Below are 20,386 nucleotides of genomic sequence, written 5' to 3' on the forward strand. Positions count from 1 at the left end.
AGGATTTAGGGGGTTGCGAGGGGCACCGGACAAAGTATTCCTCCTCTGTTTACTTCCAACTGAAACAAAAGAAATAGGGAGACGAGAATAACTTACCATCTTGAATTGTTTGACTGCGAAAAATCGAAAGTAGATCGGATGAAAGGTGTCAAGTAAGCAGTGAAGAGGTTTGTGATGATATTTTCTGGAGGAGTGAGAGAGAGACAACGTTGGCTAAAGCAATAAGAAAGTTGATATTGAAAGTGAAACGGTGAAATTGATTTGCCCCTAGCTAGCGTACATAGTCCATGCGCCTACTGTGGATCGATTAGGCTTTGGTATTGACGGGGCAACCGTAACCGCAATCGTGCACTTGTTTTATTTGGTCAATTGAGGGCATGCGGGGCAGTTTCTCGCTTTCTCGTCACACACCGCTAGAACATCAGCCAATACAGATTCACACGCCGTCGATAAATCTCCAGATCTCTAACCTTAGAATCTTAGGTACCAAAGTTTAAAATTCTTACCAGGCGAACCTTACCATAGCATTTACCTTATTTCTTTCCTGCATCCCATCTAAACCAATAACATGAATTATTAAGGTTACTATTTACGTATATAATACTAGGTACAGATGGATGCAACTTCCAAAGTTCAAAGTCAATTCCAGATGAATACTTAGGTACATGAGAAAGCTAGGTATTTCTATTGATCTTTAACATCCGGTAAAAAGGCAACTTTGAACATTGATGGTTTCACCGCCGTCTAGCCATCAGGATATAAGTGCCCCAATCACTTATGACCTCAGCTTCCCGCCATCGACCACCCATTGCCTTCCATTCAGGAACAGTATCGATAATGCGATCCCACATAACATCGATTATATCACCATCTCCACCCTCTGTTCGACTCTTAACATCGGGATGTTCATCTTTCCAAGCAATGAAACAACTGAACGTTCTCAGATAACTATCGACCTCGCCCAACTTCATATTCTTTCTTAGCCAGCAGGTCTCCTCCGTGTCCTCTTTTCCAGGCTCGTGTTCTAGCCTCTTCACGTCCGCCCAGTCTGACTCCGGAGGCCGCACACTGCGTAGAAGGTCCCTTAGGATGTTCCGTCCAGGCTGTTCCCAACATGGACCCATTCCCGTCCACCCCGGTGCTACCTCGTCAAAGCCGTAAATAAACTCCTCCATAATCTCCGTGACATGTTCGGTGCCGAGCAGCACGTTATCCTTGTATCCCCAGAAAGCCACGGTGCCTCCGGGACGGACTACCCGCGCGAGATTGGGCCAGACTTTGCCGTAGTCGAACCAATGCGCAGCTTGACCCGCAACGGCCATATCCACAGATCCATCGGACAAGAAACTCAGGTCCTCCGCACTACCTTGTCGAAACACGATCTCGGGATCGGCGGTTGTTTGCTGGGCTTGCGCTATCATCCCTACCGACGGGTCGATGGCGAGCGCTGATTTGAAATGCGGTCTAAGATAACGTGTGATGATCCCATGTCCACATCCGAGATCCAGCAAGGTGCCCCCAGGTGCGGGTAACTGATGGTAATTCAGAACGGTACGGAAGACTGATGGTGGGTAAGCCGGTCGAAAAGCCGCGTAGGCCTTGGCTGAAAAGGTTGACCGGCTGTATTTCTGTTAGCGAGATGTCTCTGAAAGGGAAGGTAACAACTGACGCAAATGTCGTCATATTGTGTGAACCCAACTAACGGGAATAGGTTGATATCTAGATCCTGATAGCAGAAGGTAGATTTTGTTGGTGCTATGTAGTTTCTAGATATAGACTACGGCAGCAAACTAGAGCAGCCAGGGGTAAAAGCAAGATGCGATTAACTTTACTCAGCCGCGATCCTCTCTCTACGAATCATGGGACGTATTTTATATTTCATCTAGGTAATTTTATCTAGTGTGACATCGGTCAAGATTATTCCGAGATATAGTATCCTACCTATACATATGTGTGTCTTGGAATTTGAACCTTTTTTCACCATCCGTCTCTCAACGGTTCTCAACCAAACAAAGATTACTCAGCTAGCTCGAGTAATTCACTCTCATTTAACAGCAGCGACCAAACGCATCTCCTACTTGATCAAAATCTTCTACCAAACATACCATATCAGGCCACTGTTTTCTTATTCTTGTCCTAATTCACCTATCAACCTATAATAATTCGCTCAAGATGTCTACCGAATCTACCGTGAAGGCCTTCTTCAACTCCCCCCAATTCGCCGTGGTCGGGGCCAGCACGAACCCCGCCAAATTCGGTCATAAGGGTAAGGTTCCTAGGTCCCCTATTTTGCCCCTCTCTTCACCCGTCACCTATCACCCAATTCCTCCGCGGTCCCCTGATCTCGGCTGCAAGCGGGACCAACAGTCGCGCAACCCAAGCGGACGGTTCATGCACATTGAATACAACATCATTCTCACCTCACCTCACTTCACCTCATCCCATCCTTTCAGCGTTCATACATATCAACTACCTACCTAGTAGCTAGTTATATAAAAACACACCTGTAGAGCCCGCTAACTAACACCCCCACCCCCAAGTCTTCGCCTGGTACCACGCGCACTCCCTGCCCGTAACCCCCATCAACCCAGCGAGCCCGTCGATCGAAACGCCCTTCGGCGTGCACCCGACCATCAAATCGCTCTCCGAGCTGCCAGACCCAGAGCACACCTCGCTCTCAGTCATCACGCCGGCACCAGTGACTCTAAACGTGCTAAAGGAAGCGAAGAAGCTCGGCATCCCAGCCGTGTGGCTACAGCCGGGGACGTGGGACGAGTCCGTGATCGCGTTCGCGCGCGGCACCGCTGACGAAGGAGAGGAGTCCGGCTACCGCGGCGCGGTGGTAGCGGGCGACGGCGGCAGCGGGCACGGCGGGTGGTGCGTGCTCGTGGACGGGGAGAGGGGCCTGCGGGCGGCGGGAAAACTGTGAGTGAGCCACCCGCCTCTCATCAACCCTGAACCCCTCCAAAAGAAAAAAAATATCATTTCTGCTGCTCGGGTGAAAGCGAGCGGGTTGTCAGTTTTCCCGAACAAAAATACACAAATCAAAAATATCAAATGAATGAATCAATGAACATAGGCTTAAACCCTTAGGAAGAGGCGTGGCTTGGGAGAGCTTGTGGGAGAAGTGTGTCGCCTGATGTGACGGCATACGCGGACGCATGAGCGGGCGGACGGACGCGACGGCGGTATAAGCGATGTTCGACTTACTTCTCTTCTTTCCGCCTTACACGATAGATTTCGAATGCATTGTTCTCGTTATAAGAGATTTTCTTATTCATTTTAAGAACCGACTACCTACCTAGCTTATGTGTATGATTATGTTATTATCCAGCATTTATGAACCAAATATTACTTGTTTCTTCAGTTTCAACATATGGCGCAATATGATGTACTATATAGCAATTACGCTGTTTGTTTGCTAAAATAATTCGTCAAAGTATTCGACTGCTTCAAACGCGCCCCCTTGGCCTTTTTCGGACTACTACTGTTTGCGGGCTTTTTCCCAATTTCCAAGATCTCTAAAATCTCCTCAAACTCTGCTTTTGGGACAATACCTCCGCTAGCTTCTTTGTGTCCTCTTGCATACGACTCGCCGAGTCTCTCCCGCAGAGTCGGGTCCGGCGCCCTCGCCACGATGTCTTGCAAGATCTCGATAATATTTACCGGTGGATCTCTCTCACGCGCGCTCCGAGGAATACGGCACGAGAAATTCACCATTCCGGGAAGGTATCCTTCGTTGGCTACTAAGACAACATGAAGTTTCGGTGACTCCAGGTGCCCCGCCCAACGCGTCGCTATCACTGGGTGAACTTGCGCTGCGGAGTTGACGCGGATTACAGCAATTTTTCCATCGCCTGAAAATTTAGGGGCTGCGCGGGCGCATCGCTCCACCTCAGCATTCACTTCAGCTCGAGCCGCTAGAAGAGTGCTATTCTGACGCAGGTCTTTGGGGGAGTCCGTGGCGGTTAGGGCAGCCCAAGCTGCGGGAACGTCGTAAGTGGCGGTTCGACGAGGGGCGTTGATAAGTGACACGGCCTCGTTTATAGCGCTCTTAGTGTAGGTCTTAAAGGTGGCCTGCATGTCTGGAAATGGTGGCTCCCACTTCAAACTATTCCCTAAATCTCCATGAGTACCAAGTACGCATAGCCAATCGCAACTTCTCTGGACCTCCGGATGCAACTCATTGCATATGTGATAGGTGAGGAGTGAACTAGTAGCTACTGGTGGGGAGTGGCATGCCGTAACACGATGCGAGCCTTTCGGGAAGTCATCTTCTAGTGCCCAGTGGTGGTCGATTATCAAAGCCTTATGAGGAGTATCGATGACTGGAGGCGACTGGCGTGATCCCTGATCAAGAATGAAGATATAATCAGGCTTATAGACAGCCATGGCAGCACGCTCGCTCTCATCGTGAAGATTAGTTCCCTTCTGAAGCAAGTGTGCCGATATCAAATTAGGCTCTAATCCAAGGAGGATCAAAGTCTTCTGTAAGATAGCACCTGATGACAATCCATCAGCGTCCTTATCAGGTACGATTAATGTCTTCTTCTTTGCGGAAACGCTAGAAATAAACAGTTAGTTTGAAGGGAGAATCCGAAGCATAATACGGTACGTGCCACTCTAGAATGAAATCGCGAGCGCATTCGATCTGATTGTTAGGAGCCGGCCATATGATTTCCCCAGATTCATCCCGTATCGATGGGGTTAGATGATATTCTGGCGCCTTTACCCGAGGCCTTTTAACTCTCAAAGTGGCTGTAGATATTGGTGATGCGGCACGTTTCATCTCAATTTTATATATTGGAAATCGTCCTATTCGAGTATCATGGGTGATAAACCGACTGGTTATCTGTTTGACAACATTCGGTCTTCCTCTAAGAACATAACAATTGAGAACCGGATGCGCTTTTATCAAGTTCACTGAACAGTGATGCAGGCAATCCATCTAAATCGTTGATGCAATGCAATTGACTAATAAAGCTGGTTAGAAAGTTTCGCGGTTTGATTTTAGTGAGACTTCAAAAAATCAACGTCGCTAATGACGTAAACCATAGTGTATTCCGGACCCTGAGGTTAAGGTATTTAGGGCTAATGAACGAATGGAATAGCGTTTATATTAGCGGGGCAATCATATCATACAGGGGATTCGATACACCACTAAACGCCCAGTTATTCGACCACTAGATTTTCAACTCTAGAGTTGACAGTTTCATCAATTTCCTAAACTCAAATAAACCTCGCTACAAACTATTCCTACGGAAATTGTAGATCAATCCCGACGGAACGAAGGATAATGCTTAGAAGCATATCACCTCGTCGCCCAATTATCTTGGTGCTTAGAAAAAGGGGTTATTATCCCAGCCAATTTCAGTGAAGACAGAGCCAAGCTATTCTACGGTCTACATGCGCATTACTCAAAAGGGTGTTCCACGATCCTTCTATTGGTCTTCGGTTCACCCAGAGTCATGGCTGCTCCTTTGATATCACACTTCTCGATGTCAAACTCTCATAGAGCTGTAATAAGCTTGATTCGAACAGGCCATGAATGTTTGATGTTGCTTCTGTTGCGTCGGATGTCATTTTCCCACGTATTTCATTGTCTCATTCAACGCCGCTCCACGTCCTCATCCAGCAACTTTCCTGTGTATTCATTGCTATTTTACCAACGTGGTTCCATATTCATATGACCTTCAATCATGGTGACTAGTTAGATTTAGATTCATGAACCAGATATACGCAAGCTTTCGCCACCGGACTCACCTTGACGCATTTCATACCAATGAATCCGGAGATTCAAGCATAGGTAGTTATATATCTTCAAGCATGAACTAAGTCGTGCCCATAGTTGATCCTATCGTCCCAAAGAAAAAATAATTCGTCAAACATACACTAATACATCACCAGCTCTATGCGAATTGTTTATGATAATTAGGTACGTATTAGGTGCTTTTTCTAACGCAATAATGTGTATCATCAAGTACCATCACTGCACTGTCTGTCGAAAGTTCGTTTGGGGTCCAGATTATATCGACCGATGTTGTAGCTACAAAAAAACTTGTACATCTCCAGCTATGCATACCTTTGACATCAAAGTAAGTTCAATCGAGATTTCTAATTTTTCAACCTATTTGCCTTGTAACGTGAGCGAACCGAATTGCTAATATTTGCTATCAAAGTGCAAGCTGCATATGGACCCACCACCTAAGCCGATTATAATCATCGAAACTGGGCAAGTAAAGGACAAACGAGCCCGTTGATGGGCCTTCTGAAGGTATGGAAGACTACCTATTGTGAAGATTGAACAGGCCAACAAGTATCTCGCGATACCAAGAAAGGAATTTTTGCAGACTCAATAGGAGGTGCATTGGACAACCATGGCCAGGAAGTTCCTCGTTAGGCGTGTAATGAACCGAAACTGATAATGTCACTAAAATTTACTTACTGGCATAATATTATTTCGATATCCTTAATCATTGTTCTAGATCGTCTATTATGGAATTCTCCTAGTCGTAAGCTCCGAGACGCAGCTTAGGCTAAATCGCCTATTATCACACCTTCAAGTAAGTTAACTTCCCAACCTTTCCCTATCCTATAGGATAGTAGGGCGGTTATATATAGATTAACCCACCGGGAGACATTGTTTCTCCATGGCAAATCTAGAGAAATACATAAACTGTTTAAAATAGAGGCCATCCACACCCAGTGTGCTGGCAATGTAACTGAACTAATATCTCCAGGCCACCGCTCACGCCCACATCGATCAGAAAGCTACACCTCTAACATCTCCAGATAACCTCATCAAAATGCTTTCCCAAGCCCTCATCGTCACACTCCTAGCAACCCTCGGCTCCTCCAACCCCATCACCCCCCGCCAATCCTCCGGCCCCGGCACAACGCTACAAGCAGGCTGGTACTGGATCCGGGCCGTCGCCTCTCCCAACTACCACAAGTACCTCCAAACCAAACCCACCAACGCCGTCGGCACCGCCGTTCTCGAGACCTACACCACCGCCGGGCAGTACAACGTGAAAAACGGCCAACTAGTCGCGAACACCGGCTCCGGGTCCGCGCCGCTCTACCTGCACGTGGAGAGGCCGACCGACACCGCGAACCCGCCGCGCACGCTGGCGACCGCGTTCAACGAGACGGAGAACGACTTCGGCACGTTTGAGTTCCAGGGCGACGCTCTGACGTGGAGTGTCCCGGAGGTCAAGCGCCAGAACCTGGCTGCGTGGCTTGTGTGTGCGAATCAGGCGCTGTTTATTAATACCGGCGCGTATGGGTATCAGACGCCTAGCGGGTGTGCGGATCAGACTGTATGAGTGCCTTTTTCTTTACCCCTTTTGTTTTCTCGATGGGGAGGCTATCTGAGTAGTTGGGATGGGGGAGTACTGTAAGTGATTAGAGGTAGGTTACATGTGCTGATAGAGTTATAGATTCATTACTACAATGACGCACACGCGAATGCGTAGGCTAGACTTGTCTAGATCTGTTGGGTTATGTAATGTATCTGTAGGTAGATAGCAAGATTCCAACATGAATTATTTCTATATCGACGACGAACGTACCTGATAATATGTTGGTAACCGTGAACACCAGTAAGGGGTAAGTACCCCTTACTCACACTCCTTTGACAAGCTATCTATATCATACGAAGTAACAAGTGTATTGAGCGTTGCGTTTTCAAGTGTATCGAAAACATGTATCAATAGGAGGTACGATACTTCGACAAAGAAAAAGAGTGAATCACCCCATAGGCAAAGAAACTTCGAGTCACAACAATAAAGGTCCGAGAAAACGACCATAACAATACTATTGTGAAACACATAAAAAAGACAATCGTTAGTCAAGACCATGAAGGGTAAACAATGTGATACACAAGTTGAAGAACAATGCCGACAGTTGAATAACTACGCCCTTCGCCCTGAGAAACGAAGGACGAAGAACTTGTAGCTTCACTTGACTTTAAATGACTTCCCCCGAGTCCAAGACATGGAGGCTCGTCAGGAACAAGGCATCAGCTTGGATTTATATATATGTTAGATAGGTAGGTACCTAGTATATATAACCAACCGTAAATAAACGGCCACCGCCCCCTAAACCCCCAGCACCTCAAATCCCGCGTCTCGATAGCACAATCCCACATAACCTAGCATGAATCCGCACAAACCAACAACATACTACATATTACCCATCACAGGCGTCATCGGGAGCATCAATCGTACATACGACGCGATAGTCTCCACATTAGCAATGTCCCTAGGGTTCCTCATAGAGTACATTTCGGAGGCGTTTAGCATATGGCATGAAGAATGTATCATGCCGTGGGTAAGGCTCATCCGAACCATCACGGCGTTCGTCGCAGCAGTCGGATCGGGGACAATCGACCTGATCAGGCAAATCCGATACCTAATCACAATACGGCGCGCCATCCGGGACATCGCCTTGCATCTCATTGCAATATATGTAGTTCTCCCCTTCCAAATAGCTTTTAAGAGAGGGGTAGACAGGCTCATACCTCCGGCCGTAGTGTTAAACACGTTGGCACTTATAGTTCTGGTAATGCTGTGGATTTCGTGTATATATTTGATGATCTTCGGGTGGTTTGCTTTCAATACACAACCACCGCAGCCACCACCGTTGGATTGGGAGGAACAGGACTGTATGCGCCTGCATTTCGAAAATACCCCAATAACAGCCCCTCGACGATGGTTACACAGAACTGATGGTGAAGTCGTTCCACTAAGGAATCCGGTGCCTTAAAGAATTCGTTTTAGCAATCCAAAAGGACCTTAGAAGGCCTTCATTATCAGGGACGAAATAAAGAGGTTTAGATGAAAAAATAGATTCCAAATGACTCAAATGCAACGCTATGCCTGCCGATGTGATAGAACGCCAGTTCGATGATATGCCAATGTCCGTAATTTTCATGTCGCATTTAATGCCATATCGTGTCTCGTAATCGTGGATCTGTCCATTTTTAAAAAGCCATCTCCTCATCACTTTCATCGCCTCTACCGTTCGCGCGATCATCTTCCTCCTCTTCTCTTCTGCCCGCCTCAGCACTTGCGCCCAGCTTCCTCACACCTTCAACAACGCCCAACACGAACCCACGACTCTCCGCCAATTCCATAGCTCCGACTCCTCGCAAATTGAGGACACCACCGCCACCTTCTAGGTGTACTGTACTGCCTCTCATTTTTGCGGCGCGTACTTCCTGGAGATCTCGCAGCAACGTCCGTACTTCGGGTGAATTCGGTATATCGTCCGCGGCATGCGCCAGTAAGGTTTCCGACAACTCGAGCCAGTGATAAGGCAAGTAGCCCGAAGGCGCCTCCTGCGTACACGACGGGAGAAATGGCGGCGACAGTACCATATCCCCAGGTTTAATCTCAGACGACGATTGACCGTAAGGTTTTACGCCTCCCCTCCCATCAGACCTCATCAACGGCGGTGGAGGCGGGGAGAAGGCCTCGGGGTCTTCGTTCGTCTCGTGGTGTAGAATATCCTTCAGAGAATCGGGATGTAACCAAGGCGGGGGGATAATGTTGGCGCGCCGTTGCTTCTTCAGTAATATCGCAAGCCATAGCGGAAGCTCAGCGCGGTGAGGTGGTCGCAGAACTGGGGTATTTCCCTAAATATTGTCGACGTGTTAGCCCTCGAGCTCGAGTCGAGACGAGATCAAGCGACTTCGTATTATGGCGGGGTAGTGGGGTCGGTTTTCTTACGCTGAGGAGCGGAATCGAGTCGAGTCTTTGCCGAGGAACTATGGTGACAAGTTCCATCTCGCAGAGGAAAGCTACTTCTGTCGGCACAAGGCCAGACGGTAATGGAAGAGCCATATTTCGGTGCACAATTGAAGAATTAGCGGAATTGTGCTTGGAGACAAAGATGGTACAAAGCAACCTTAGAAAAGACGCGACAAAAAAGATGACGCGCCTACGGTTGCACCGCACTTTGAAAGTTAATTGATCCTTGTGGCGGTGCAAAATTGTGGATACCCTGCCCTGTAAATAAAAGTTAAAATCGTCTGTCACGGATTGTTAAATTTAATTTCGAACACCAATCATGTGCACATTAGTAATATTAAATTCTTAATAAGAATAGGTGATTTATTCATATCCTTTAGATTGTTCTAAACGAATAGTCTATCTCTATAAGACTACGAGGTATCTACGAAACACTAGGTAGGTATGTATGTATGTATGGATTTCATCTCTGACCTTATGTTGCATCTAGGTGAAAATACGTATCGGAGTTCCGAGAGTGTCGGGGTTGTTGAAGCGCAGGTTAATGTTCAAGCCTGAGATCTGTTTGATATCGTCCTCAGTAAGGTCAAACAAGGAACTCTCCAGATTCTGCTTCAAACGGTCAACGTTGTTTGACTTGGGAATGACGATGATGTTGCGCTGAGTACACCATCGGAGCAGAACCTGGCTAGGCGTCTTGCCGTGCTTCGCCGCAATGCTCTTGACCACATCCGTTTCAAAGAGTGGCTTGATTTCTTTTGCTACAGCATTACCCATCTCGATGAAGCTCTGTGGTCCGAATGTCGAGTAGCCCGTAACAGCGATGTTGTTCTCTTGGGCCATTTCGATCAAGTTTGGTTGGGTTAAGTATGGGTGGTGTTCGATTTGTAATACGCTGGGGTGGATCTTCGCATACGACAGGAGGTCGTATATCAATTGGGTGTGGAAGTTCGAGATTCCGATGCTCCTGACGAACCCGTTCGGGTTCTCTTTAGTCTGCACTAATTCCTCTAGGGCGCCCCAAGTCTCCGAGACAGGTACCTTCGCCAAGGGGGTGACTTTTGTCTGTTCCTTGTCGACCCAGAAGCATGGGAAGCGCATTTTGTCGAAGGGGATATATTCGAGCGCGATGGGGAAATGGATCAAGAATAGGTCCAAGTATCCTAAGCCCCACGCCTCATTCTCTAGCCTCGCCATCTCCAGTGCGTGCTCACGAGCGTGGTAGTTGTTCCATAACTTTGACGTGATAAACATGTCTTCTCGCTTGACGATACCCTCTTCGATGGCACGTCTTACGCCTTGACCTGCCTCGACACTGTTTGTATAATCCCAGGCGCCGTCGATATGTCTATAACCGAGTTTGATGGCATTGTAAACTAGGTATCGAACAACAAGTTAGCCTTCCGCCACCAATCGAGAAGATATCAGGTCCAAATTGGAAAATGGAAATACAGGCACATACCCTGATCAGCGCAAACATCATTCGGTACCTTCCAAATACCGAATCCGACAATGGGCATTTCCTATTACTGTTAACTTGAGCCATATAGATATCAAATCGAGGTGTCACATACATAGCCGGAAGACAGCTTCACTGTAGGTGTCTTGGTTGCCATTTTCGCTACTGAACTTGTAGAACCTGGAGAACTTCGAGCAATAAACTTGGGTATAACTGTGAAGAAGATTGGACAGAAGAACAGAACTTAAGAGGGAAACGAAGCTTGGGATTTTGCAGATATTTATTCCGGAAAGGACGATAACAAAGTCGAATCCACTTTAAAGCCTTCCCCGGAACGGTTTCATAATTAAGTTCGTGATGAGGGGTCGAGGGGTGACAACCTTGAGAAGACTCTATTGCATCACAGAGCTAGTTCATTCTATAGTGTAGATACCTACCTAGTCCCAAAGCCTCAGTGGGGCCGAAGGCGCCCTAAACTCTTCCAGTTTACTATTTAGGGACAGTCACCGTTGCGTGCAGGTCGGCTTCGTGGGTCTCCGTGAAGCTTCCGTTGCAATTGAACGCGCATCTAGCCCCTGCATCGTCGCAAGCCCTTACACAGATATAGATAAGTGTATAAGCGTGCCAATAAAAGAAGAGTAATACTATAATGGAAAGGCTACTGATTTCGATAGTTTTGCTGTTAGTTATTAATCTTATATTCGTTAGGTAATACATCACCAAATTCGGCCATCTCCCTTAATATTATTGGCCAGTGTCCTAACTCTAACCCCTTGTTAAGAATTTATACCTAAGCACCTAAGTGACAGCAGGTATAATCCGTCCGAAGAACATTATATATATATGAACAGATCTGTTCGGAAGAGTTTATAATGCGTAAAATATTCACATGATGTTCCTATGATTTTAGGTGGGAACATACCAGGTAGGTACCTAGTAGGTAAGCTATATACACAGCCGCACAAATTGACGCTGATAATTACCTACTACGTACTGAAGGCTTACATATGAGTCAGAGAGTAATAGAGGTTGGTCTAAGGTACGATATATGCAGCTTTCTAGAGCTGATAATGCATTGTCAGTGGCTTTAGACGCGCGTTCTGCGTGCTGAAGTAAGCGCTATCTGACAGGTTGAGCACCATGCTGTTTAAATAATAAACCCAGGTAAGTAGGGAGCAGGCCTTTTTCATGGGTATAATGGAATGATTAACGGTAATAGTTACCTTATATACTGCTATAGCTTTTGGCCTAGTTTTAATATAACCATAATTCAATATGATCTTGAAAGTTTGAGTTAGTCAGTTCTACGAAAATTTTATGAAAAGAATGCAATGAGTCTGTATTTTATATTCGACATGTTCCTATTCATGGGATGTAGAAGTATAATAACTTTAATTCCCCTAAGTCAGCACTCTACCTAAACAACATGCCGATTAGAACACTTCTGGATAGGTTATGTGTTAAAGGTAGCAGTTGAGACTGAAATATTGATTCAGTAGGTACCTAGGTGAACTAAAAATCCCCTTTCAACTGATTTCTCATAGTAGTAAATCCTCATAACGACCCAGTCTCCGTAACTCACAATATCTTCGTAAATGCCCTCTTGTGAACACCTAAGTTTCAGCTAGAATGTTTCCCACAATACTATATTATGAAGGGGAAACCGTCCTTGAAACGTGCCGATATATTGGGCATATCATTGCCAACCTTGGAATATTGGCGTAGGGCAATCTCGTCGCGAGCCCAACATGTTTTTGAGCCCTACAAAATCTAATTGTCAGCTTACGCGAAGAATTGATATATCGTCGAGAGGAGAGCGCAACACAACAACCGCGAAAAACCCAGCTGGCGCGAATACGGCCTGCAAACTAGAGCTTTCAGATGGCCGTGGTTTTCTGTTGATCAGTCCGTCTCACCAATACAAAGTCGATCATGTCCACGGCAACTCTACCGAGTACAGAAACCTTGTTGGGAGATACCGGACTAAAGCAATGGGTTTTTGGGTCATCTTCCTAGATGGTATGCGCTGGTATCCCCGAACTTGTGATGAGGTAATCGAAGTGAAGTTCGGCCCTGGAACCGGCCACTACGTCCCTCGCTTTATCAATAGCCAAGGCGACGTCCTTGGTTCCTATATGACAGCCTCTGAGCTAAGTCACGGGCCTCTGTTCTCTTTCATACCCCGAAATAGACCAGTTTGGGATAACCACCTTACTTCTAGTTCCTTTTACGATATGCCCCATGTCTCCTCCCAATCCCAAGTCTACATCAAGGACCACCGGGAGGAGTTGATGGCCATACCTAATGGACGAATGATGATATGGTATGCGGGAAGTCCAGAGAGCCCGCCTATGCACTACTGGAATAGCCTTCGACAATGTTCTCAGAGGGTTGACACTCCAGATCCTCTAGAACAACATCCAAATGCGAGACGGGCGCAAAAAGCCGAGGTTCCAGAGTCAATAAGGAAGATAGCTCGGGAGATAGGAAATTTGGTCTGAAGGATATGGCCTCGAGGATGAAGAGAGATCTGGAGTACAAGGTTCATCACCAAGCAAAGTACGCATGAAATCCAAGTAGAAGAAGATAGGTAGATTATAGAGCAACATCGTCAATCCTTGGAACGCAGTGCTTCATGTTCTAACCCATATTATGAAAAAAGACAGCAAATGCGTAGTGGCTGTACTAGGTAGTAGGTATCCATAATTCGCACGTATAGGGCAGGACTGTCATGGCCGATAAAAGGGGCTTAGACGATAGATGATATAGCCACGCTTTTATACCACAGAAGGATATATAACTAGAAAAGGTAGAGGCTAAAAAAAGACCAGAATATTTGAAATATGTCTCGGCGGAGACCTGATGAAGTTCGCCTAACAGATTTGAGATTGATGGGATTTGACAAGACAAGAACTGTCGCTCGATACCTCCAGGGCTACGCGACGCCACGGGCTATAATTGAATTTCGTCTGATGTATAATCTATAGGTATCTCAGTATTACGGATCATTGTAGAGTCAAGAAATACTCACATATCTAGTACGGTGCTAAACCCATGAAGGGTTCTGGACCTGCCTGCCAAGTACTAATTCAGATCAGCTTACGCACTCAGCTTGCCAGCTCTCCTCTTATTAACAGCCGATATCTCTCTGACGGCTTTGGAGCATATTAATTAGTTGTTAATATATAACGTGAGCGAAGGCTTTGCGACGACGTTTGCTTTTACCCTGGATCCCCAACTTAGGTTAGAGGTGGTCCCGTCAGACAGGCTATTATCAGTTGTGACGGTTCGCGTCTGGTCGATTGTACGAGCGCGCTGGCTATGCTCAGTTATGCTCGCTAAGCCCTGCACCGACCGTCATAATATTTCTCCAAGGCCGGCCGAGAGATCCGGTGGTGATAGTTTAAAATCAGAAACATTCTAGAATTATTTCTGATATGGCGAACCCGTGGAATTGAGTTGAATATTGATCGAAAATCGTGGACACCCGATTCTTCGTTATTCTGGTATTCCCCAATTCAGGATCCCCCCTTGTCTCTTCCCCACAGACCAGGATCTTGGGACCCTCCACTTCTCGCGTGCACTACTGTACGGTCTACCAATCGATCCACCCCCAGTAAAGGGACTTTTGTCAACCACATAATGCCGACGTACCTCTGCCACGGTTTTCGCTGGCATCGCCCAAGCATTAGGTATTTTGTCGTTATACAAAATATCGATGATGCTGCCACCGAGTGGATTGTAACACGAAAGAGCCCCGTCGCTCTCCTTAACCAGTTCTATGAGCTATTCGACTTCTTGCCGCCATGTACGCGTCCAGCGCGCACCCGCAACCCCTCCCCCAATCGCGATCCTACTTGCCTTCCGTCAAGTAATGGCCACGCTCACGCGCGAACACAATCGGAAGGGGGTCAAGGGAATAAGGGGAAACAGAACGGAATCGAATACGGCGAAAATGGAAATAACAGCGAACGAATAAAGTCGCCTAATCGTAACACAACGTTAGGACAGATAGCGACGAATAAGAGGCAAGACGACGCGACTTCGTTACCATCCCCGGATCCGGCTGAGCTCGACGACAGTATACCATTCAATGATTGGTCCGCTATAAAATTCTTAGAAGAATTCGATCCAACAGATTTGAGTGCCGTCAGCGGACCGTGGGCGTATGTAGCAGATTATGTGATACGCATCGACACGTCGGTCTCGGTCGCAGAAGAAATGAGCCGCTACGAGGCGCAAATGAAGACGGAATCATACAAACCGATGAGCGGCATTAGCGACGAGGAAGGTCGTAAAGTTAATACGTTTGGGAGTAAAAAGGCGGGCTGGCTCGAGAAGCTTCGAGATCAGCTACAGAGGAAGGAGAGTATTCGGTGGTACGTCGTTGTTTGCGGTGACGAGGAACGCATAGTTCCCCAGATATACAAGAGTGAGGAGGGCCAAAATATGAATGGAGAAGAAAGAAGCCCCGGATTCATCGAGGATGGGTTCGAATACCGACTACCAGAATTCCTAGCACCACAGCAGTCATCGGAGCCGAGACCAAGACGACGGAGAGCGGAGAGGAAGATGGCTTTGCAGAAACAGACACCCATACCCGAGAATGAACAGCCGGCTATCCCCCTCCCCCCTACTCCTGTTGAGATTTCCCCTGAGATATCGGGAGAAAATTCGATGCGACCCAAGAGTTCGAAATCCAATGGTGGGCTCAGAAGGTTATTCTTAAGACGAAAACCCGACAGTCCTACCTGAAATATCCATGGATACCTATGTCTAGGTGCGCCTGTATTTCAAAGGTCCCAACCTCGAAGCAACGACCCATTCAAAAGCCCCCACTGGCTGAAGAGGCCGCCATCCCGCCATCCCTCGTGCTAATATCCCCGCTACACTACCTACCTACCTACCTAGTAGGTAGGTAGGTATGTTTATGGGTGGCCGCCATAAAAGCTGGCTCATCCGATTTCCACGAACAGCAGGGTTGTACATAGATCGTGCTGAGTTTAAAGAGCACAGCGAACTACGGATCAAGATCAGCGATAACACTTCGGGTTAAGTGGGATTTACCATAACATTTTACACCAATGCCTTAATAAACACAATTCACTTGACTCTCAGCAATGGTTCGTTTTTGGGTTTGGATTGAGGTTGCAGAAGTTCAAAGACCATTCGGGTGCTACCTACCTAAAGCTATAGAGGAACTCGGAGTTACTTTGAACTTTTAAAATGTACCTACGCACCTGCAATCCGTTCAGGTACCAGTGTTAGGGCTTGCCTTGGCGATGTCTAGCATATGGAAAGCACTAAGTAAAACCTTACCTAGTAGGTAGGTAGGTACTACCCCATCTGGAACCATCAATGATCAATTTCAAATTACTCAGCCCTAAAGGTTTTTATTTTCAACTTCTATCAACTTCTAACTTCAACTCCCTTTCATTCACCGTTACTAGGCGAAGTTAAGAAGCCATATTCCTCTACCTACAATATCAATATTACTCTATTATAGTATTACCTAGGTCAATAGCAACGATGGAGCACGATCCAAACTGGGAGCGTGCCCTTGTCATACGCCTACGCGAACCGCAACCGGAACGAAAGAAACCAGTGCTTTTCATACCCAACGAGATCCTTCACATGATCATAAATAATTTCCGACTTCCAGTTAACAAGGTAACTGATGGGATGCCCCCAGAGGAATTCCTAGTGAACCGCACCACACTTTACAATATTTGTCTTACTGCCAGTTTCCTCATCAAATTTACGAGGCCGCTTCTATATGAAACGATTATCTTATACTTGGGCTCTAAACCGGATGAAAATGAACGCGTCGGCAACCAGCGGACCATGGTACTTCTGATCAGAACTTTGTTAGAGGAACCCGACTTCTGTCCGCTCATCAAGAATATCATTTGCCCCTCAATAATTACAAAATTCCCTTGGATCAGCAAATTCCACGACTACAGTAAAGATTTCCTGTAGGTATCTCGGACCTTGGTTATTACCTACCTATGATATATAAATTGCAATGCTAACTCTAGAGATTATAGTCTTTGGCCTTTCGTCCAATACGATTACCCACCCTAGGAGACTATCGATTGGCGTCACCGGCTTATATTTAAATGTGCGCGGCTTGATCCATTTAAAGGCCGGACGTTAAAGGATTGGGATCTCAGAGATTACTGGGAATCAACCACAGAGTACACCCAACGGATTTTAGCGATCCTTCTTTGCTTATCGTCCAGAGCGGAATTATTACTCCTTCGTATACAGGATAATAACAACTATCCCGTTCTGTGTGATGCCATAACCAAAGTATTGAAGAACCCTAACTTCCCTGGGCCCATCCTCCCCAATTTGTCGACATTATATTTCCAAAGAGTCTCCAATCCCAATAACAACACATATAAGAATGAACTTGACATACCTTCAGTTTTTCTAGAGTTGGGAAACCTTAGGCGACTTCATATATGGCGTGTAACGGGAAATCATGCCTATTTCGGGATGAATTATCTATGGTTGGTGAATATCCGGGAACTAAGGCTTGTTTGCAGCTGTGAGTAGCATCTTGTTGAATTCATTCCCCTCCCTTTCCATACTTCGTCTTGCCTACCTAGGTATGTACGTTATCACTAATGGCTTTTATTATTATAGTTGGCGCAAAAGAGGTATTCGAAATTTGCAAGTCGGCTTTTCAACTTGAGACTTTATCGCTGGCAACAACAGAGCCACATAATCGTCATGCTACCCCAAGAGACCCATTGCCGGGTAGGGATATCAACTCTGCACTCCTCTTGCGAGCTCACACCTTGAAAGTCTTGGAATTCAGAGTTACCGGAAAGGAGTTTTTCTTATGCCAGCTTGGAAACTCGAAACTACTAACATGTTTACCCTCACTCATAAAACTTGAGAAATTGACAACCGAAATTCCACTTCTATCCAAGTTTGACCAGAAAGATAAGTCGGATACCTTGCTCTTGAGTAAACTGCCACCGAACATCGTCTCTTTGGAATTGATCGAATGGCCTACATTTCCCCCTGATATGCCGAAGCGACTAAATCAATCAAGGGATCTAGCCGATTCATTACTCAAGGCGTTAGCCTTCATGCCTCTCCGAGGGCTACCTAGGCTAAGGCGGCTTCATTACCTACGAAGCCCTTTCAACCCATACTACAATAATGAAGAGATCGACCGGAGAATGTCTTGGTTCGATCGAAGATTCGTCGTGACTTCGTGGGCGTCTGATTCGCTGCAGCATCAGATGAGGATCTTCTATGGGTTTTTTTGGGACGTTGATAAGTGATTCATGAGACGTATGTTATTTAGAATAGTATGATGTAGCGAAAAGGCGAAAAGGGGTGAAGTTGAGCCACTTGTTGCGGCTAGCGACGTAGGGCAGTAGATATATTATATAGCGATTATGTAGCGATTATAATCCATTGATTTTGGATTTAGTTGAATTGGCTTACTGTCCAGTACATTGCCCAATAGTCAATTACATGTGGCAACGAGATGCTAATAACGCAGCCATACCAAATCCTGCATCATATTTGATCCCCAGTCTGACTCTGACATTATGAAACTTGTTAAACTCGTCAAAGCACCTCATTAATTATATGTTATCTCCTCTTTCTGAAACTTCTGTAGACACTATGATAGCCTATTCACCATCACGTACCACCACAAGAGAAGAGCACGCCTTAACATCTACGGCAACTATCCCTTACCCAACAAGTCATAGCGCGTTCACTCGACAGCCGTCTCAGGTTCCCACCAGAAACAGCGTCCCTATTCGACGACGCGCCTCTCACCGGTACTCCTCTAGCAGTCCGCGTTCCCGCGCGCCGTACCTATAAGCGACGAGATAAATCTCCGAAAAAAAGAAACATACATACATACATACACCTATTATGTGGAATCCACAAACTAACGCTGTCGAAAAAATCCTTCGTCTCTGCGCTCGACCCTGCCGACAGTTTTTCAAAATGCCGCGGCTAGTGCTAGCTGGGTGCTAGCAATCCCGGGGAGGGGAACCCGGGGGACGCTGCACGAGGGATTGGTAGTTACTTACATATGTGCCTGTAGGCAGGTAGTGTAGGCAGGGTAGGCAGGGTAAGGTAATGCAATGCGGAGCCCCGCAAAGTGAGAGAGTGCGAGCGAGGACCTAACCTACTGCAAGTGCATGATCGGGGTGTTTTTTGGTCGAAATTTCCTATTTTGGAAAATGAGGTATGCGCGTGGACTGACCTAGGTCCGGGATTTGGTTCTTTAGGGCTCTTATTAAGCCGTTGTAAGTCCCTACTTAGGTACTAGGTAGGTAGTTACATAAGTCAGGGTCGATACTTGGTGGAGTGGAAGTCTTTATGTGAATACGGAGGAAGAATGGGAGTAAAGAGAAGAGTGAGAAGGGTGACTCCCACGAAAAAGCTGCTTTCCCTGGGGAAAAAACGTGCAGACCCAAAGTATGAAGTCATTAATTGCCTTGCATCCCACTCGCAATATTTCCACGTGCGAGTGACGATGACTGTCGCTCAGCATCGGAGTGCGGCTCGCTCAAAATAGAACACTAGATACAGTATACTGGGTATTTACCAAGTGGATAGATGTATAAATAGAAGTCTTCATATTATATAGATATATGCATTCAAAAATCAATTGGGTATAGGTGACGATGTTGGTCGTCTAGAATCGTGAATTTTTCTCTTTTGTCATTGCCTCGTAACCTTCCTGCCATCAGGCGAGAGCCAATCTCCCGAGACATATGGACTTTCCTAGACTTCCAAGTTCCGATCCTTAAAATTAACCATAATGACAATGCAGAGCGAAACGCTTAAAAACGCCGATGGCGCCGAACAAGAACCTGAGACTACATCATCCTCTAAAAATTGCGAACAATAGTACAATGTGAAAGTGAGATGCCGCTCAATCAAGACATATCCGCCCAACCATGTTCGCTCAAAGAAAATTTAGGTATACAATAATGCATGCAAATATTTGGAGGGTTGGAATAGGGTTGGATAAACCAGGTAGTTAGCTCATTTCCCCTGATCCAAGATTCTTCTTGTCTGTGACCTCATCGGCCCATAGGATATCGTCGTGCGTGGTGGTGTTGAAAGGGGTAGGTAGCGTACACCGTGGGAGGATGAGAATAACCGCGCATTGTTCTGGATAGCGATG

The 20,386-nt window shown here is 46.4% G+C and overlaps 11 protein-coding genes across 11 annotated transcripts; 7 read left to right on the forward strand and 4 right to left on the reverse strand.

The window, feature by feature from the left end:
• Nucleotides 1–550: 550 nt before the first annotated feature.
• On the reverse strand, nt 551–1,927 carry GGS22DRAFT_68514 (S-adenosyl-L-methionine-dependent methyltransferase). The gene is made up of 2 exons (XM_047967785.1): nt 1,670–1,927; nt 551–1,620 (listed from the first exon to the last, which is right to left on the reverse strand). The coding sequence occupies exons 1-2, from the start codon at nt 1,681–1,683 to the stop codon at nt 735–737; spliced, it is 900 nt and encodes a 299-aa protein (XP_047823022.1). The 5' UTR covers nt 1,684–1,927; the 3' UTR covers nt 551–734.
• On the forward strand, nt 1,798–3,366 carry GGS22DRAFT_68500 (NAD(P)-binding protein). Its single transcript, XM_047967784.1, has 2 exons — nt 1,798–2,266; nt 2,541–3,366. Exons 1-2 carry the CDS (start codon nt 2,173–2,175, stop codon nt 2,927–2,929), a joined length of 483 nt encoding a protein of 160 aa, XP_047823023.1. The 5' UTR covers nt 1,798–2,172; the 3' UTR covers nt 2,930–3,366.
• A 27-nt stretch (nt 3,367–3,393) lies between these two features.
• Nucleotides 3,394–4,951, reverse strand: GGS22DRAFT_153386 (DHH phosphoesterase; the record flags this gene model as incomplete). Its single annotated transcript, XM_047959843.1, has 2 exons — nt 3,394–4,564; nt 4,620–4,951. The coding sequence occupies 2 exons, from the start codon at nt 4,946–4,948 to the stop codon at nt 3,406–3,408; spliced, it is 1,488 nt and encodes a 495-aa protein (XP_047823024.1). The 3' UTR covers nt 3,394–3,405.
• Nucleotides 4,952–6,661: 1,710 nt separating this feature from the next.
• Nucleotides 6,662–7,572, forward strand: GGS22DRAFT_68521 (uncharacterized protein). Its single transcript, XM_047967787.1, has 2 exons — nt 6,662–7,319; nt 7,440–7,572. Exons 1-2 carry the CDS (start codon nt 6,807–6,809, stop codon nt 7,473–7,475), a joined length of 549 nt encoding a protein of 182 aa, XP_047823025.1. The 5' UTR covers nt 6,662–6,806; the 3' UTR covers nt 7,476–7,572.
• A 433-nt stretch (nt 7,573–8,005) lies between these two features.
• On the forward strand, nt 8,006–8,875 carry GGS22DRAFT_68523 (uncharacterized protein). Its single transcript, XM_047967788.1, has one exon. The coding sequence runs from the start codon at nt 8,158–8,160 to the stop codon at nt 8,764–8,766; it is 609 nt and encodes a 202-aa protein (XP_047823026.1). The 5' UTR covers nt 8,006–8,157; the 3' UTR covers nt 8,767–8,875.
• On the reverse strand, nt 8,875–9,909 carry GGS22DRAFT_68527 (GINS complex protein-domain-containing protein). Its single transcript, XM_047967789.1, has 2 exons — nt 9,732–9,909; nt 8,875–9,637 (listed from the first exon to the last, which is right to left on the reverse strand). The coding sequence occupies exons 1-2, from the start codon at nt 9,843–9,845 to the stop codon at nt 8,984–8,986; spliced, it is 768 nt and encodes a 255-aa protein (XP_047823027.1). The 5' UTR covers nt 9,846–9,909; the 3' UTR covers nt 8,875–8,983.
• A 170-nt stretch (nt 9,910–10,079) lies between these two features.
• On the reverse strand, nt 10,080–11,577 carry GGS22DRAFT_153390 (Aldo/keto reductase). The gene is made up of 3 exons (XM_047959844.1): nt 11,327–11,577; nt 11,215–11,275; nt 10,080–11,128 (listed from the first exon to the last, which is right to left on the reverse strand). Exons 1-3 carry the CDS (start codon nt 11,366–11,368, stop codon nt 10,239–10,241), a joined length of 993 nt encoding a protein of 330 aa, XP_047823028.1. The 5' UTR covers nt 11,369–11,577; the 3' UTR covers nt 10,080–10,238.
• A 1,382-nt stretch (nt 11,578–12,959) lies between these two features.
• Nucleotides 12,960–13,712, forward strand: GGS22DRAFT_184771 (uncharacterized protein; the record flags this gene model as incomplete). The annotated part of the gene is made up of 1 exon (XM_047964221.1): nt 12,960–13,712. The coding sequence occupies one exon, from the start codon at nt 12,960–12,962 to the stop codon at nt 13,710–13,712; it is 753 nt and encodes a 250-aa protein (XP_047823029.1).
• A 530-nt stretch (nt 13,713–14,242) lies between these two features.
• Nucleotides 14,243–16,353, forward strand: GGS22DRAFT_68541 (uncharacterized protein). The gene has a single exon (XM_047967791.1). It carries the CDS (start codon nt 14,854–14,856, stop codon nt 15,964–15,966), a length of 1,113 nt encoding a protein of 370 aa, XP_047823030.1. The 5' UTR covers nt 14,243–14,853; the 3' UTR covers nt 15,967–16,353.
• GGS22DRAFT_68542 (uncharacterized protein) lies at nt 16,354–17,504 on the forward strand. The gene is made up of 2 exons (XM_047967792.1): nt 16,354–17,186; nt 17,259–17,504. Exons 1-2 carry the CDS (start codon nt 16,741–16,743, stop codon nt 17,293–17,295), a joined length of 483 nt encoding a protein of 160 aa, XP_047823031.1. The 5' UTR covers nt 16,354–16,740; the 3' UTR covers nt 17,296–17,504.
• GGS22DRAFT_68543 (uncharacterized protein) lies at nt 17,505–18,657 on the forward strand. Its single transcript, XM_047967793.1, has 2 exons — nt 17,505–17,764; nt 17,863–18,657. Exons 1-2 carry the CDS (start codon nt 17,713–17,715, stop codon nt 18,510–18,512), a joined length of 702 nt encoding a protein of 233 aa, XP_047823032.1. The 5' UTR covers nt 17,505–17,712; the 3' UTR covers nt 18,513–18,657.
• The last annotated feature ends 1,729 nt before the right edge of the window (nt 18,658–20,386 follow it).

Source organism: Annulohypoxylon maeteangense, assembly GCF_022496945.1.
Source record: "Annulohypoxylon maeteangense strain CBS 123835 unplaced genomic scaffold GGS22scaffold_2, whole genome shotgun sequence".
NCBI lineage: Eukaryota > Fungi > Ascomycota > Sordariomycetes > Xylariales > Hypoxylaceae > Annulohypoxylon > Annulohypoxylon maeteangense.